Raw genomic sequence first — 17,445 nt, 5'->3', positions numbered from 1 at the left:
GGGGCAGCAATACACCAGTCCGAGTTACCTTATCGCGTGAGGAGAACGCGGGTCTCGCGATATTACGGGGCGAGTTTTCTCCGCCATCGCGTCGCTAGTGCCCGCTGCAGAAGGACACGGCGAAGAATTATTAGGAGCTCGGCATTTGTGTCTGCGGTGGCCGTTTTCTCACTAGACATGTTGTCTAGACTGGTGTTTCTTCCAGGTAAGCCCAGTAGCGAGTAACGGGTTGGCTTGTGTTTTTATAGTTTTATAGTTTCCACTGTACTGGAGTATCGATGAAGGGTAACCTGACAGGCCTTGAAGAAACGTAAACCTGCCGGCATTCATACTTCCAGGACGGAGGGTGATGTTATATATGGCTTATATCTGTCTGATGTTATAAGGATCGCACGTAAGTTAAAGATGAGAAGGAATGTTGGGTCCTGACAGTAGCGCATGTGGTCTTGCTAATTTAACCGTTAGCATTCAGTTATTAGTATTAGTTCCAGGTCCGTTTATTCCTAAGATATTAAACTAATACAGATGAGGTCTGGTCTGTTGCACGTTTTAAATTCGGGGTGTAGCGATCTGCTTGGGTCTGTTGAATAGTACGCCTCTTCTGTCTGGCCTTGCGCGCTGCTTAAGTAGTATAAGGCAGTCAGTAGGGAGGTTCTTTAAGAAGCGGTGGAATTGATGTTTTCTGTCTTTTTTTCTTACAGCGTCTGCCCTGAAAAGCAGCGGGTCTCTCGGGGCAGGGTAAGTGTCAGTTGACCTCTGTGAACGTCCGTCCCTACAGACCCAGATTCTCGCGCAAGCATTGCATTTTGATGGGTTCAGATATAAATTTAGATGTCCTTGTACGTAACTGTCAGCCTAGAGAAGACAGTGAAAAGTAAAGGATGTTAATGTCCATACCCCCCAGATTGCTCCCAGATCTATAGAATACTCTATTGCTATCAGCATGTTATATTAGAAATAACTGTAGTATATGCACATCTGGTTCTGTTACTGCTGTTAGTCTAAGTGGCCGATTGGCATGGGTTTGCAGTGCAGGCTGGTTCTTCCGAAGAGATATGGGGGGTTTTTCTGACCATCATTCTATCCCTCCTTTCCCCAGCCTGGTCCAGGCCGGCCGCTGCCTCCACACGTCCCCCCAGACCCAAGCCCCCGTGCCGCCTCTACCTGAGAAGTCGGGGAAAGTCCGCCATGGCTTCATCCCAGAGGAGTTTTTCCAGTTCCTGTACCCCAAGACGGGGGTTACAGGTCGGTAGCGCTTACTGAGCCTGGCTTTAGTTCAGCTTAAATCCCGTTCATGTTACACGCTTGTTGTGAGAGCTGACATGACAGCGTCTATAACAGGAATTATCACCAGCACTACTAAATTAAAGCTCCCCCGTTCGGTTATGTTTGTGTGTCTCTGTCAGACAACTCCAGTATAACTCTGATGACCGTAATTCTTTGACTATAACTGTTGTAGTATCAGTAGCATTGAAGGCTATTATTTTGACAACCTTTGGAAGCTCCTAATGTATGCTATGGATGTCTGTTAGGTTTGTGTTTTTTAAACTGTCTGAGTTTGATTTCGCAATGCGTTTGTTTGACTGTATAGAATTAATTATACGTGAAAGGCGTCAACTATGGTTTTGACTCCCAGTTTATTTGCCTGATTTGGGTTAAAAAAAAAAAAAAGATGTGTGTGTGTGTGTGTGTGTGTGTAACTCAACCGTACATAGAGAAACCACCCTGTCAGAAATATGCAGTGGTAAAGCAGAATGGGCTACAGTGTGTGCAACATTTTTTCTTTTTTTTCTTTCTCTTCTCTCTCATTCACTGCATAATAGTTAGTATGTAGCATTTGTCTAGTTCTGTACTCATGTGACTCAAGCATTTTCTGCAGGTTAAATTCTCTTTATGGCACAAAAGTTCTGCTTTTCTTTTCTATTTTGCTACAATATTATGGTCACAGAGGCTCCAGTAAGCACTGTCTGTCTTGTTTGTATGAACATGCATAGGCTGTGGGAATGAAAGTGTGTCAGATACACTAATGAATGAAAAAAATAAAGTATTGTAGGTAGTAGACCAAGGTTTGACGGCACAGTTGGTTTAGCACCGGCGAGCTGCCCTCTTACTCTCTGAACCCCCTTCCCCAGGACCGTATGTGTTGGGCACCGGCCTGACGCTGTACATGCTGTCCAAGGAGATCTACGTCATCAACCACGAGACCTTCGCCGCCCTCTCAGTCGGTGCCGTCCTCATCTATGCCGTCAAGAAGTTTGGTCCGGGCATCGCTGCGTTTGCCGACAAGCTGAACGATGTAAGCTGGCTAATTGCCCTCGAATGGTTGGTGTGCAGTGAGTTGGCAGCATAGAACAGTCACCGAGTCTGTCCTTCAGGTTTTATCTTCTGATGTATTATGGAAGATTCTGACCTTTGACCTCTCGCTCTGTGCTTCCAGGAAAAAGCAGCCAAGGTGCAGGAGGTGAAGGATGTGGCTGTCAAGAGCCTGACCCAAGCCATCGACGACGAGAAGAAGGAGCAGTGGAGAGTGGAGGGGAGGAATATGCTGTTTGACGCGAAGCGGGTGAGGGACAGGAGGAAGTGTGTGCCGCAGATGTACGACATGAATGATCAGCTGGGTGAACGATTTGGAACAATCGCTGTGGTTCTGTGATCGATGGTGGCTTTGACTTTCTTGCTCACAGAACAACGTGGCCATGCTGCTGGAGACCAACTACAGGGAGCGGTTGCACATGGTGACCAACGAGGTAAAGAAGAGGCTGGACTACCAGATCCAGCTGCAGAACCTGCACCAGCGCCTGGAGCGTGAGCACATGGTGGACTGGGTGGAGAAGAACGTGGTGAAGAGCATTACGCCTCAGCAGGTACCACCTTTAGGCCTCGCCTCGGCACGGCTGTGATTGACACAGCCTTTTGGGAGAAACTTGCTCTTTTCTTTTTAGGCCACCAGAGGGCAGCGGTGTGTAGAAAATAGTTTTGAAAACCATAGATGCAAGATTCATAGGTTTTATTGTCATTGAGGTACACAATGCAAGATTTGTATCACAGTGACTAAGCCAATACTGTGATATTTTTGTGTTTAATTGTCATGTTTGTCAGCTTCACTCGCCTATTGTTTTTCAGTTTAGGGCAACTTATCAAAATTGATCATTTTCACATGCAATCTGTTCTCATTTCTCTGATTTTAAGTTCTAATATTTTTATAGTTAAATACTATTACTATTAAGTTTAGGGGCAGGGTATGGCTCAGTGGGCTAAACCTCTGTTCCAGTGATCAGAAGGCCACCGGTTTAAGCCCGGCCTCAGCAGAATAGCCACGTCTGTGGGCCCTTGAGCAAGGCCCTTAACCCCCAGCTCCATGGGCGCTGCTACGGGTGGCTGCTCTTCTCTTTCAGGCTTCCTCTCACCTACGTCTGTGTCTTATGGAAAGCAAGACTGGGTAGACAAAGAGATTTTCCCCACAGGGAACAAAGAAACTGTTCTATTATTATTGTTTGATATTGAATACTCTTTAGTTGGTCAAACTAACTACACTGTTTGTAAATGTCTAAAAGTAAAAAGTAATCAACCGGTATAACGTCAAAATTAATAATCAGAGTAAAGGGTGAAAATTACCAGTCTTAGCTGATATCTCGCTTCCTTTGTCCTGCAGGAAAAGGAGAGCATCGCAAAGTGCATCGCAGATCTGAAGGTTCTGGCCAAGAACACACAAGCCAAGGCTTCTCTGTAATCTGTCACCTACACCCTCCCATGACATCACGGCTACTGCCACTCTTATAAATAAACTCTTTCCTCCTGATCCCAGGTCAACTCTGATTGAGGTTTGAGTGTCGTTTTGTTGGTTTAAATAAAATATTCTCTTATGTGTTTGTGGTCCATACGGTGGTCATTCTGTTCTGGATTGCATCCCGATAATCTGCGTGTTTGCCTCAAACACCATAAAGAAATGCTGAAATTTCTGCTCATACCATTATGGAATGTAAGAGAAGGAAATGGCGCACATTATCTTTGCAGAACAAGTCTGTAGGTTTCCTCTCATGTAATAAACTCATTACACTGATGCTGCTTGTTCATTTGTGTACGTCAGGGGTAGGGAATCCTGATCCCGGAGTGCCTGTATCCAGCAGGTTTTCTATCCTACCTGATGAGTCTGCCTGAGATCAGGTGTGGTTCATCAGAGACCTGGTAGGATGGAAAACCTGCTGGCTACCGGCACTCCGGGATGAGGGCTGCCTACCCCAGTGTGCGTCTTCCTATTACCTGCTTGATCTTATCTCTCTAGCACACATTTTTTCTGCAGAGGAAAATGGAGTTTTTCCCCACCCAGCATAAAGCCACTAATCCCCCCCTTAGGTGAGGTACAAGACCAGCATGATGCAGATAGATCTTGTATTGCACTATTCAGGGTATACTGTCTGTAATTCATGCTATGGTAAACTGCCCTGGTTAGTTTGTATGGCTAGCTGTAGTTATCCTGTTTAGGGTTCATTATATAGTTCCTTCACTATGACACCAAATGGAATACTGTCGAAGCACAGATTATTACAATATTTCTTTATGCTTAGTATGCTGTGGTTTAATCTGAAGCCAGGCCTAATTGTTTAAGTGCTCAGCTTTAAAAGTAAAAAAAATATTCTGTTGGCTTCCAGAATGTGAACTATGAGGCAATGGGCCCAGAGTGTCTTGTTGCATGCTGGGATAGCGTCAGGCCTGCCGGTAAAATCAGCAATGGACTTTACCCAAGTATGCCAAAGCAGGAAGTTGGTGATGCACCTTTGCTCTTTGAGTGTGCTATGCACCTTGGGATGAGTGTGGGACGACAGCTTGGCTTTGAGGACAAAACACGCTGACTGGTGAGCTAAGGTAAGTACCTCCATGTCCACAAGAGAACATCTTTTACATGTTGTATCGGCAATTTATTTTTATAATAAATTTTAAAGTGCATCTGGAACTTGTTGATATGTATATTTTCCTTGAGTCTAGTTAACTATTTTTAAATAATATTAAGGATTATAGATATGTATGCATTTTAATTTCCTGAGATCAAAATGTGATGCAACAGAGCAACTTAGTTACTTTATAATTATTTAGAAACGACCTGAAAGTGAAAATGAGTGATTTTTAAAAAATCCCGTGTCATCATGTATCCATAACATAGGAACAGCAGTTGGTAGGGAATTAAGGAATTGTTACATTTACATGAAAGAAAACTCCTGAGAAATGGACAAATGCCAGTTCTCCAGTCCTTTTGAGTATGAAGCTTCTATGTGTTGCCTAGGTAACAGTGCTCACAGTATCGATATTGTCTACATGCTCTGTTGATACATCAGTTGAGGAGGGAGAGACTATCATTCAATATTTTTCAGTTTGACCATATGAATGCCCTTGACTTTTACGTACCACATTCAACATGTATGTATTAAATGAAGAGCTAAAGTTTGGGTAATAATTATGAACTTGTGGGTGAATGCAGATGTTCTGCATGAGTTAGCAGTGTTCCAGGGCAGTGCTGGTTGGGTCTATAAGTCTCGTACATACTCCCTAAAAAATTGTTCTGGGGCAGTGAAACACATTTACTATGTGTGTGTGAGAGCTTCCTTCTGCTTTTTTCCCTGTAACGGAAATGAGTTACCGTTTGTTTTTACCATGCGTGCTATTGGGTAATATAATAAAACAGAATTGATTATTAACCAGCCTCTTCCTCGGTTGTGATGACTAAAGTTCTCCTTCAGCTAACTTGTCAGCTGTTTTCCACCTCAACTGGGTCACCTGCGTGCTGGATTACATTAAACCACAACGGTACAACCGCCTTAGACTCCGTAACTCAAGCTAACAATTAAAAATAAAATAATGCAAATTCAAAACCTGATACGTTTTAGCAAGCACAGGAAGTGTGGGTTCTGTGAGCCTGGTGAAAGTGCTTATGCATTGGAAGAATTAATGGTGTGGACAGATGAACCCTACTTGCCGAAGGAAGAAACTTCAGATGAGTGATTTGGGGCGATGTTAGGCCTGGATAACCCACCCCAAGGCTGACCAAATGTCCCTCCAGCTCCGAGAATTCTAGGGCCTATAATCAGTTCTGTGTGATCTTAGGTACCTTGAGAAATGAAGCATGTTATAGGTGTTCCAGTGTGCTATTCTATGGTGGGACACAGGAAATGCATGTCAGAGGGTTTACTGACATGTAGCATGTTTTGTTTCGCGTTGTGCGTAAGGTACATGGTAGTCGGTCAGGAAGCCAGGATGGACAGCGACGGCTTCCGTTACGACGAGCCGAGATTCCGTGATGCCTTGCTGCAGGACAGGTATGTCTAATGCGGTGGCAGGTTTAGGGGGAATCACAGAGAGACCTTATTCTACATACTGTAGAAGAACATCTTATCCAATGGTCAGGAAATTTCACAATAAAAGTTCAATATGCCTTATCCAATGGTCAGGAAATTTCACAATAAGAGTTTAATATGCCTTATCCATTGGTCAGGAAATTTCACAATAAGAGTTTAATATACCCCCCATATACTCCTAAACTTATTTTCATAAGTATTCCTACATGCATTCCATTACATTGTGTCATGCAGTCTTATACACTCATATCTTAATTCCCATGTACTCTGCTATATACTGATATATATAGTCTGATATATTCATATGTATTCAGTCTTACACAATCCCTCCCATATACTCTGCTACTTACTAGTGTTGTTTTATACACTTCCTTATTCTCCCAAAGGGACTTTCCTCTGTCTCCTCTTCAACTGCTGACCTCTGGAGTATCTTTGTTTCAGCAAAATTCCCCTGGGGGAGCCATCTTCACAGAATTCCATCTTCACGGAATTCCATCTTCATGGAATTCCATCTTCACAGAATTCCATCTTCACCCGGCCCAGTGGCAAGTTCATCTACAGTGAGTACCAGCCCTAAGCACCCCATAACAATGAATACTGGCTATACCAGGGCCATGAGTTCTGACCTTGATTGGTCCCTGTTAGAAAGGCTCTTGTAACTTTAAGGAACACTGGTGTTTGCAAAGGACTGTGGGTGCATGCGAAAGGAGAGAGCGCGGGAGAGTCTGAAGGAAGAGGCACCGTATCGGCAAGCCGGAGTTTTTAGGTGTAGTTAGTCTAGTTGTTCCCCTCTCTAAATGTAGTCCCTGGTTTTATGTATGCATCACTGGTGAATAACAATACATAAATACAAGCTTACCTACCAACCTACTCGCTCCCTCTACCTGATTGAGAACATGTATCTGGTGTAATACGGTCATCAACCCCCTCATCTTGTCTATCCTGAATCATGACTGATATCCCACAGCGAGTACTACCCTCCTGCAGCAAACACCTTACAGCTTTCCAGGGGAGTGTGGCCCCCCCTTTCCCACACTAACCGTGCTGTGACCGGACAACACGCCCATTGTCCTTCTGTTTAGGACAGAGGAAGGAGTTTGGGGAGTTCATACAGAGGAAGCCAGGCCAGTTCCAGCATCGAGTGGAGGTAAGGCACACTCACTGCCATTATTCCAGCATAGGGTGGAGGTAAGGCACGCTCACTGCCATTATTCCAGCGTAGGGTGGAGGTAAGGCATGCTCACGGTGGAGGTAAGGCACGCTCACTGCCATTATTCCAGCATCGAGTGGAGGTAAGGCACGCTCGCTGCCATTATTCCAGCGTAGGGTGGAGGTAAGGCACACTCACTGCCATTATTCCAGCATCGAGTGGAGGTAAGGCACACTCACTGCCATTATTCCAGGGTAGGGTGGAGGTAAGGCACGCTCACTGCCATTATTCCAGGGTAGGGTGGAGGTAAGGCACGCTCACTGCCATTACTCCAGGGTAGGGTGGAGGTAAGGCACGCTCACTGCCATTATTCCAGTGTAGGGTGGAGGGAAGGCATGCTCACTGCCATTATTCCAGTGTAGGGTGGAGGTAAGGCACGCTCACTGCCATTACTCCAGGGTAGGGTGGAGGTAAGGCACGCTCACTGCCATTATTCCAGTGTAGGGTGGAGGTAAGGCACGCTCACTGCCATTATTCCAGTGTAGGGTGGAGGTAAGGCACGCTCACTGCCATTACTCCAGGGTAGGGTGGAGGTAAGGCACGCTCACTGCCATTATTCCAGCATAGGGTGGAGGTAAGGCACGCTCACTGCCATTATTGCAGCGTAGGGTGGAGGTAAGGCATGCTCACGGTGGAGGTAAGGCACGCTCGCTGCCATTACTCCAGGGTAGGGTGGAGGTAAGGCACGCTCACTGCCATTATTGCAGCGTAGGGTGGAGGTAAGGCATGCTCACGGTGGAGGTAAGGCACGCTCACTGCCATTACTCCAGCATAGGATGGAGTTAAGGCACGCTCGCTGCCATTATTCCAGCGTAGGGTGGAGGTAAGGCATGCTCACAGTGGAGGTAAGGCACGCTCGCTGCCATTACTCCAGGGTAGGGTGGAGGTAAGGCACGCTCACTGCCATTACTCCAGGGTAGGGTGGAGGTAAGGCACGCTTGCGATGGAGGTAAGGCACGCTCACTGCCATTATTCCAGCATAGGGTGGAGGTCAGGTGAAGATGAAGTCTATTTGCATGCTGGTCATTCCAACCTAAAATTAGTATGAGGCTTAACTGTTAGTATCCTTCCCCAATACATTTGTTAGACTGTAAATTGTACTGTTTACCTTGTCTCTGAAGATGTATGATATAATGGATGATTTCTGCTGTGTCATTGCTGGGTTTAAGCTAAGCCCACCGTAAATTCGTCTCTGCCATCTCCCTCTTCCACCAGCACCTGCTTACGTGCGAGCTGGACGGCAGGGAGGTATGCACTCTGGATGACTGCGTCACCCGCCTGCAGCTGATGGATGCCAAGGGCCAGGTCTGGGGGCAGGAGATGACGCTGGTTGTCCATGACAACAGCCTGCAGATGATCGATATCGAGACTAAGGTGGGCCGAGCAACTAAGTGAGGGGAGCAACCGATCTGTTGTGATTCAAATTCAGTTGTTAAAACTGGCTTCCATTATTGCCTCCTTCAGTGTCCTCTTGCCAACTTCCTGTCATTTGCTTCCTGTCATTTGCTTCCTGTTGTTCTCTGGGTGAAGGAAATACTCGAGTCTTTGGCTCTGGGCACCATTACAGACACAATGGCTGTGTTGGGCCGCTGTGTCTACAGCTCTCTGCTGCTGGTCGCAGTGCAAACGAGCCACCAGGGGGCGCCCTCTGTCTTCCTGTTCCAATGTGAAGAAACTGGGGTAAGAAGGATGTAACAGCTTCATGAGGCTTTGAGTTACCATTCCAGGTTATTAGTCGGGCTTTTTAAGAAAGCAGCCTGAAAGATCAGAGCAGTTACTCTAGTTCTGCCGATGAGATGAAATAAGATGAAACAAAAATTGAAGATGAACAATAGGCTATAGGAAGACTGTTTTTCTTTATATGGCTGTTCTTGTTATTCAGATGTTTATTCGCACTGATCTCCAAAGCATTTCATACCCATTTTGGTCACACTCGCAGGCCACAAATAATGCAGTAGTCCACTGTTACTTACTGTATTAATTAATGAGAAACTAAGTGTTAGGAATATAGCCTACTGATCACATGTCCGTTCATCATTAATCAGTCATAGTGGTTTATGTATTTCATGCCATTACTATATTTGTAATATTTGTTTATTACTTATATAAATACTTATATATTATATATTTGTATATTACATGTGCCCCCTCAAGTAATGTGTTATCCCTAATTTATATAGAGATTTGACACGTGAAGTTAAGCCCAATATTTTATAACCTCATAGTTTGAGGTTGCACAGCATACAGTGGCACGGACGCCTTTTATTTTGGTGCATTTTACCTTCGCAGGCAGATTATGTCCGGATTGACTTAGAGCGGGTCATCAAACAGTGGCGGGCAAGCAAGGGACTCCAGAACAGCAAGAGGTACATTCCCAATAAGTACTGGAAGACCAGTATAACTGCAAGATCTCATATATTCTCGCCATAATGCATTAATAAATGTGCGTTCGATTTACAGTGACCGTCCAGAATCTCCTGTACCTAAGTGCACAATGACTGACAAATTAATGGAACATCCAGTCAGTTTCAGCAGAGTGCATACATGTGACCCAAGGTAATCTGATTTTTTCTTTAATTCTCCTGCACCTCACTTCCAGTACAATGACGAACTTAACACCCTGAACTGCCAAGCTGGAATGTATGCACCCATACATGTTGAAACTGTGATTAAACGATGAGGTTAACTTGTTTGTGTCCAGCTACAAGTCTGTCCACTGGTATTAAAGAGATATGAACCATAATTACTGGCTCTTGCTATTCCAGTGAGTAACATTCAGTGCTTTTCTTCATTCCTTCCAGTGCAGTATGTTTAATGTGACTTGTTTTTTTAATTCTACAAGCTGTTCTGTTCCTAATTGAATTCTGACATCAGTTTTCTTGTGTTGCCTCCATGAACTTGTCCAACAGTTGGTAAATGTTTTTCTCCAAACAGACAGAAAGATTCAGAAAGTTTTCAGGACACAAGACATCCTCTACCACAATGGCACCAGCCAGATTATGGTGAACAATGATTTGGAATCTCAATTGCTAAGTTAAGCATTTCAGTGTGTGGGGTGCTGTTACCCTTTATGAAGAGAAATTTGTTTGTTGAGTTTGATGGTGCACAGGCAAGTGGTGTCTCTCTTTATGTCAACCAGAGAACAGTTACACACCCCCTGCCACAACAAGCCATGCTCAGCCCCCTCCAGCAGAAAGGGAGCCACCCCCGCCAGTCAGATACACAGAAACTGAGAGGAACGTGGTCAGTGTCTTTATCTGTTACATGACTACGTCAGGATGCGCATCAAGCAGGCCATCTACCAAAGTGGGGGGGGGGTGGGGGGACATGGTGGAATAGTGTTGTAAAGATGCGTCTCCCCATCTCTCTCTTCCTGTGATGTACTGAAGGACATCCTCAACCATTTGCTGGGTGACCTGGAGATCTTCATGGGTCAGCTGACAGCAGTTCTTCCAAAGGTCACGAAAAACAACATGAAGAATATGATGAAGAAGAAGAAGAAGAAAGGCAAAGGTGATTCTTAAATATTCTCAGATTTATTCGCATAACAATACCTGACATGGCCCATCCATCCATCCATCTTCTAGCTGCTTGGTGGTCAGGGTTGAGGGGGCCTGGAGCCTGTCCCTGGTGACACAGCATCCGAAGCTGGGGTCCATCCTTAACCTGTTTACATTTACAGAAATCTCTGTTAATTTGCCATGTGACTAAAACCTTTGAAGAAGAAGAGGAACAATGAGCTCTTATAATAAACCACTTTAAATCCAGGCCTGCAGTTCGCTAAAGCGTTTTATTTTCAAGTTTCTATGAAACAGAGACGTGTGAAAAGTTGTTTGTTGTGTATCTGTTTTTCTGTCTTGTCTTGGACGTCCTGTAACTTTTGGGTTGTTGTGTTTCATTCTTAATTAGCAGTCAAAGGATTACCTCCACAGGAAGAATATGAATCCTGTCTACATAAGGTCAAATTTGGATTCAACCTCTTAGTAAGTTGGTTCTTTATTTGACAACTTATGATGGCTCTAAACTGAGTCACTGCTAGAGCTGTAGTTCTCAAAGTCTTTGTGCTGTGATCTAATTTTTCCCATGCCAGCTCAGTCCCAACCCTATATTAAGTATAGTTTTAAATTAACGCTAAGATCAAGCACGCGGTGCACTCTGAAGTTTACACTAATCTATGCCTATTGCACAAATCTGATTGGATGTGCCAGTGAATTTTAAATTAAGCATCTGTGGTTTGGCTTCTTGGATTGGTTGAGTGTTCGTTCATTTTACGCTAAGCATTTGCAGACCCAAGACCTGTTTATATAGGTTAATTCTAAGATTGGGGCTGGGAAATCTGATCGTGGATCAGCATAGGAGCTTGCTGGTTTTAAAATGCTTATATTTCCAGCTCTGCTTTGCAACCCATTCAGAACTTGCCGATAGCTTGCCGAAATCTGGGTCACCACCCATGGCTTGAGGATTGCTGTGCAGGTCACCTGCCTTCTTGCTCTAGATGATTTTCCTGCAATACCTGTGTCCCCTGATAAGAAAAACGTTGATCTCAGCAGGTTCTACAAGAATCACTGTGACTTGACAGCTCTCCTGCAGACACCTGATTTTGGCTGATCTTAGCTGATTTTGGCTGATTTTGCTCTCCATTGTCTGATTCCCTGAGCAGTCTTCTGTCTCTGTTCTCTCGTAACAGGGGAAGCTGAATGGGCTGATCCAAAACCCCAGTGCTCAGGACTTCATCCACTCTCTCTTCTCCATCCTGAGCTTTGTGAGTCCCTGCTTTACCGAGATCTGTCTTCTTTTCTTGCACTACTTACTTGCATTCAACAGGGTTTGTCCTGGTCTGACGTCTTGCTTTACAGAGATGTTGGTAATGCAGACACAGGGAACTGGATACCTCACATAATGACAGAGTAACCCAGTACCCATATACTGAATTGGATACCCGTTTAAATGAGGTTGTGAGGACATCTAACTGCATGTCTGCAATAATTATGATTATCTCTATCTGATTGGATACCGGAAATAGCAAGTTAATGACATGGTAGTAATTTCCTGATGTAATCTACACAGTCATGGCCATCCTGAGCTCAGGTGCCCTAAGATCCTGTCCCCTTCCTCACCACACAGATAGTGCCACACTACCCCTCCGAGGTGCCACCCACCATCGTAGCTCCTCTGCTCACCGATCAGACCATCCGGCTCCTCAGCGAGGAGGCCACTGCCGAGGAGGACCAGCTTTGGCAGTCGCTGGGGGATGCCTGGAACATTCCCAGGTGGGAAGTCCCGCCCTGCCGCCCGATTGGTTGAAGATTGCTGGTGATGTCATACCTCATGTAAACTGTAAACTCCAAAGATCAGGAGTATCAGACTCCCGTCTGATTCATCGCATTTATCAAAGTTATCACCGTTGCCAAACTGATGTTATCTTTTTGTTCGGCCAGATGGCTGCTGAATTATCTGTATTATCATTGCCTTATCTGCCTTATTGCTGGAGTATTCAGTAGGAACTAGACCTTAAAGAAAAGGTTGCAGGTTTTCAGTCATCCAGATGTAAACACACAGTGAAGAATTAGAAACAATACATAAGAGCAACAACACAGGCAGACACTAAGTATTATTCCATAAACAGCCATGTTGCTTTGGTCCAGTCCTTTTGGGACTGTAGGCCTGAACAAACTCCCTTCCTTGGGCGGTTTTTGCGTTGCTCTGTTATTAATCTGTTATTAGTCAGTGAGGGTATTTTCTCCATAGAAATATATAAATTGTGAGAAAGCAGTGAAATTAATTTCATCCAACTCAAGCACATCCCTCAGGCATTTCACAATCAGAATACACAAAGTGAGTGCTCCCCCATGCTGAAAGTGGTATGGTCTGTTAGGACCTTTTATCAGGTTCTATTCCTCGAGTGTTAGTGGTGTGCCATGGGGGCGGGGCTTAATTCAGGGGGCGTGGCTCCATGTGACCAGGTGACCATCTGTGTGCTTGCAGCTCTGCGTGGCCAGATGAGGATACGGTCCCTCCTTACACCCCAGAGTTTGCTGATGGTTGGCAGCCTCCATCAGTAGTCAATGAGAGCCAGGCCACGCCCCTAAAGAAAGGACCCCGCCAACGTCAGGTAAAACAAAAAGAAAAAGCCAGCAGTGGTCATACGTGGAAACAGGGGCTCTGGTGGATGGTATTAATAGTATTTATAGGCTTGCTGAACTTCCAGGCTCCTTCTGATATTAACTTTGGCATGAAGTGAACAATGTGAGCTGAGGCAGAGGCCTTTGGCAAACTGAGGCTGGGGGCTTAGGAAAACTGAGGCTGAGGCCTTTGGTAAACTGAGGCTGAGGCCTTTGGCAAGCAGAGGCAGAGGCCTTTGGATAACTGAGGCAGAGGTCGAGGCCTTTGGTAAACTGAGGCTGGAGGCTTTGGAAAACAGGTAGAGGCCTTTGGCAAACTGAGGCAGAGGCTGAGGTCTTTGGCAAACTGAGGTCTTTATGTATAAAAACTGAGGTCTTTATGTATAAATCTAAAAGATGAGACCATTTCATCTGCTCTGTAACTGAGTGCTGTAATTTGACATAAACCCAGGCCTGCATTCCAAGGTGAAAATAACAATGCTTGGCATTTGTGACGTTGCATGGATTTAAAAAGCCAGCATAAAGTAGCTTGACGGTTGACCTTTGATTCTGAGCTCCAGAAATCTATTATACCTTGTAGATCTTGGCTCATCCACATTATCATCAAATTAAGCACCAACATAAACGTGACAGAAGATTTCTACAGTGAAATTGGCCAAAATAAATCAGTAATATGCTTTAAAAAAATACACATGTCAACTCATGCAGCAAAATGCTTAACTACTGACCCAAGTCTGTTCATTCTTATTTTATTTCTCTGATAGAACACCGGCTTCCGTAGCTCAGCACCAATCAGGTATCCAACCCTAATTTCTAAACCCTCTGTCTGTGCTAATCCAGCAATGAAATCAATGAAATGAATATTTCTCTGTCATTCAAACCCATAGAACCTTGACCCGATATTTTTCTTAATTATGGCAGGAGTGTCATGTCTTTAGTTTATCACTAATTATAAAGGATGAACTATCTGATATCTGTGTAGTGTTGCTTAAGCTGATGTGTCTGTTTGTGTGTGTTTGTGTGTTTGTGGGGGGTGGGGGGTGGGGGGGCTTGGGGCAGTGCTGCTGAGGGATCTTCCCAATACATGCGTGCGATGTATGACTTCACGGGCAGAAACCACCAGGAGCTGAGTGTCTTGAAGGGCGATGTGGTGCAGGTAAGCTGGGAAGAGAGGGCTGGGCAAAAGGTCAGAGTGCATTGTTTACTATATCAGGCCTGACTAATGGACCACCATGTTTACTATACCAGACCTGAGCAATGGACCACCGTGTTTACCATATCAGGCCTGACTAATGGACCACCATGTTTACTATATCAGGCCTGACTAATGGACCACCATGTTTACTATACCAGACCTGAGCAATGGACCACCGTGTTTACCATATCAGGCCTGACTAATGGATCACCGTGTTTACCATATCTGACCTGAGCAAGGCACCACCGTGTTTACCACAGCAGACCTGACCAATGGATCTAAGCTCTCTAGCATTACAAAATTATCCTCCTAATTCAGCATCTTCCTGCCCTACTGGTTCTTAGGTGCTGGACCAGTCCAAGCAGTGGTGGAAAGTACGGAATGATAAGAACAAGGAAGGTTTTGTGCCCAACAACCTACTGGAATACATGGAAGCGGAACCTACCCAGAACGAAGCCTTGGTCAGAGCCTTGTGTTAGTTAGCAGTTAGCACCTTTAGCTAAAGCAAAGGACAAACACATACGATTTTACAATTTCATTCGTACTAATGGGTGTTTATTATTGATGCATAATAGTTATATACAGTACCAGTCAAAAGTTTGGCAAGGGAGAGTGATAATGTTGGATCACATGACCTGGCCATCTGACCGAAACACAATAGAGATAGTTTTGGAGGAGTTTGACCAGGGAGTGAAGGAAAAGTGGCTAATGAATGCTCAGCATATATGTGGGACCTCCTTCAGACAGCTGGAAGAGCATCCCAGGAGGCCACCTCATGAAACTGGCCTAGAGGAGACAGTAGGATCAGCCAGTCCCTGGAACAGTTGGGGTTATGGGTCTTGCTCAAGGACCCAATCTTTTGACCAGAGCATCCTTTGAACCAGCAACCTTCTGAGTCCCAACCCAGAGTGCTAGTCAATGCATAATTTGTATATGCTATTTTATAGTTTTGATGTCTTTATTCTAAATTACAAATAAACCTATGGGTAGGTGTGTCCAAACATTTGACTGGTACTGTACAGTACATATCGGAATATTCCGGTAAACAGCTTGGCCTGTTCCTGCATGCATTTTTTTTTATATCCTGTCTTCTCCAGCAGGAAACAGGCTCCCCTGCTACTCTCACCAAATGGTCCAAACCTCAGGATGTGAAGGACTGGCTGGAAGGCCTGGGATTCTCACCAGTGTGAGCCTGCATTTGTGTGTGTGTGTCTGTCTGTCTGTCTGTCTGTAGGTCATGTATATATTACGTTGTGGGGACATAAAAACTTGTAATTTTGAGGTTGTGGGGACCATTTATCAGGTCCTCACAAAGATCTGTGAATGCAGTCGAACAACTAGAAGTGCCAGAAGGTTTGTATTTTGTTTGGTTTCTTATGAATAAGGTTAGGGCTGGGTAGGGGTTAAGGCTGTCATAGCTAGGATTAGGATTATGCCCATAGAAATTAATGGAGTCCCCTCTAAGATATGAATATGTGGACTGTGCATTATTTGTGTGTGTGTGTGTTTATATATAAATATAGTAGACATAAACATACCAAGGCAAGGTGGCAGTGTGAGATTGTGGGAGTCATTTACTCTGTATTTGTATGTATGTGTCTATGGATTTATATTGCACTTGTTTGTGTGCTCATCTGCTCTCACACACGTCCTGCAGAACGGTGCGCAGTCTGAGCGTGCTCAGTGGGTCCCTGCTCCTGGGGATGACCTGGGAGGAGCTAAAGACCATGTGTCCAGATGAAGGGGGGCGGGTCTTCTCCCAACTCCAGGCCGTTAAGGCTGCCCTGGTGGTGAGTGACAGCCTCAACATCCAATGCATGTACAACTTTTTCACCACAGGTGAAAATCATGATACGATATTGACTGCTTAGAACAGGAGTGGCCAATCTTATCCGCAAAAGGGCCGGTGTGTATGCGGGTTTTCGCTGCAACTCCCTAATTAGATTACTAATTAGAGGTCTGATTGGCTGAAGAGTCCTCACACCTGGGTTTGAACAGCTGACCTACAGGTTATCCCAAAAACCTGCATACACACCGGCCCTTTGTGGATAAGATTGGCCACCCCTGGCTTTGAACTTACCAGTCTCTCGCCATCTCGACTGCCTACTAGTGAGGAGCATGGGCAGAAGGAAGGAAGACACATGAGGATGACCTAGATCTTTCATCAAAGTTCTATCACAGCTGACATGGTGGGAAGAGGATACGATATGCCAGTGGCTTTGGGCCTGTGAGTTTCCAAAAGCCCTGGCTCCAGAGGCACTGTAACGTGTGTGTGTGTGTGTGTGTGTATATATATATATAAAACCAGAGTGTGTGTGATCAGATCTGTGCTGTGGAGATATGGAGCAAATCCCTGGGCTGTTTTTGTGGAAAATGTCACAAAGTGTATAATTGGAAGAAGCTTCAATTAAAAATTCTTGACCTACAATGTGCCAGATGTTCCGTACATTCTGACAGCTTCCCTTTAAGGTCTGGGCACCGTGTTAATGATATTGGAAATGTAGTGCTATGACTGAATAGGTATAGTATTGGAAAAAATGTGCATTTCCATTACAAAGAAAAGAATGAACT

At 44.8% G+C, this 17,445-nt stretch overlaps 2 protein-coding genes across 5 annotated transcripts; both read left to right on the top strand.

Moving 5' to 3' along the window:
• The first annotated feature begins 46 nt into the window (after positions 1 to 46).
• On the top strand, positions 47 to 3,867 carry atp5pb (ATP synthase peripheral stalk-membrane subunit b). Its single transcript, XM_023833614.2, has 7 exons — positions 47 to 205; positions 702 to 738; positions 1,100 to 1,245; positions 2,133 to 2,296; positions 2,438 to 2,563; positions 2,685 to 2,864; positions 3,653 to 3,867. The coding sequence occupies exons 1-7, from the start codon at positions 178 to 180 to the stop codon at positions 3,728 to 3,730; spliced, it is 759 nt and encodes a 252-aa protein (XP_023689382.1). The 5' UTR covers positions 47 to 177; the 3' UTR covers positions 3,731 to 3,867.
• A 294-nt stretch (positions 3,868 to 4,161) lies between these two features.
• Positions 4,162 to 17,302, top strand: eps8l3a (EPS8 signaling adaptor L3a). Of its 4 annotated transcripts, XM_072715077.1 has the most exons (22): positions 4,162 to 4,353; positions 4,650 to 4,863; positions 6,219 to 6,308; positions 6,789 to 6,907; positions 7,430 to 7,494; positions 8,773 to 8,931; positions 9,088 to 9,237; positions 9,847 to 9,923; positions 10,018 to 10,113; positions 10,492 to 10,559; positions 10,697 to 10,800; positions 10,947 to 11,070; positions 11,467 to 11,540; positions 12,245 to 12,319; positions 12,682 to 12,827; positions 13,543 to 13,669; positions 14,444 to 14,475; positions 14,739 to 14,835; positions 15,219 to 15,335; positions 15,972 to 16,060; positions 16,532 to 16,664; positions 16,985 to 17,302. In XM_072715077.1, the coding sequence occupies exons 3-22, from the start codon at positions 6,223 to 6,225 to the stop codon at positions 16,985 to 16,987; spliced, it is 1,941 nt and encodes a 646-aa protein (XP_072571178.1). In that variant the 5' UTR covers positions 4,162 to 4,353; positions 4,650 to 4,863; positions 6,219 to 6,222; the 3' UTR covers positions 16,988 to 17,302. The 4 variants fall into 4 exon arrangements, with proteins under 4 accessions (XP_072571178.1, XP_072571180.1, XP_072571179.1 ...); XM_072715079.1 differs by lacking the exon at positions 4,162 to 4,353 and having other exon boundaries at positions 4,621 to 4,863; positions 11,470 to 11,540; XM_072715078.1 differs by lacking the exon at positions 4,162 to 4,353 and having other exon boundaries at positions 4,622 to 4,863; positions 15,975 to 16,060.
• Positions 17,303 to 17,445: the final 143 nt, after the last annotated feature.

Source organism: Paramormyrops kingsleyae, chromosome 8 (assembly GCF_048594095.1).
Source record: "Paramormyrops kingsleyae isolate MSU_618 chromosome 8, PKINGS_0.4, whole genome shotgun sequence".
Classification (NCBI taxonomy): Eukaryota; Metazoa; Chordata; class Actinopteri; order Osteoglossiformes; family Mormyridae; genus Paramormyrops; species Paramormyrops kingsleyae.
This window is presented reverse-complemented; position numbering and strand designations above follow the sequence as displayed.

Excerpts from the sequence above, each read along its gene's own strand:
- atp5pb (XM_023833614.2), top strand. The coding sequence starts at position 178 with ATGTTGTCTAGACTGGTGTTTCTTCCAG. Across the intron at positions 206-701 it reads TAGACTGGTGTTTCTTCCAG|CGTCTGCCCTGAAAAGCAGC; the intron begins GTAAGCCCAGTA and ends TTTTTCTTACAG. Across the intron at positions 2,865-3,652 it reads AGAGCATTACGCCTCAGCAG|GAAAAGGAGAGCATCGCAAA; the intron begins GTACCACCTTTA and ends TTTGTCCTGCAG.
- eps8l3a (XM_072715077.1), top strand. The coding sequence starts at position 6,223 with ATGGTAGTCGGTCAGGAAGCCAGGATGGACAGCGACGGCTTCCGTTAC. Across the intron at positions 6,908-7,429 it reads CAGTGGCAAGTTCATCTACA|GACAGAGGAAGGAGTTTGGG; the intron begins GTGAGTACCAGC and ends CCTTCTGTTTAG. Across the intron at positions 12,828-13,542 it reads GATGCCTGGAACATTCCCAG|CTCTGCGTGGCCAGATGAGG; the intron begins GTGGGAAGTCCC and ends GTGTGCTTGCAG.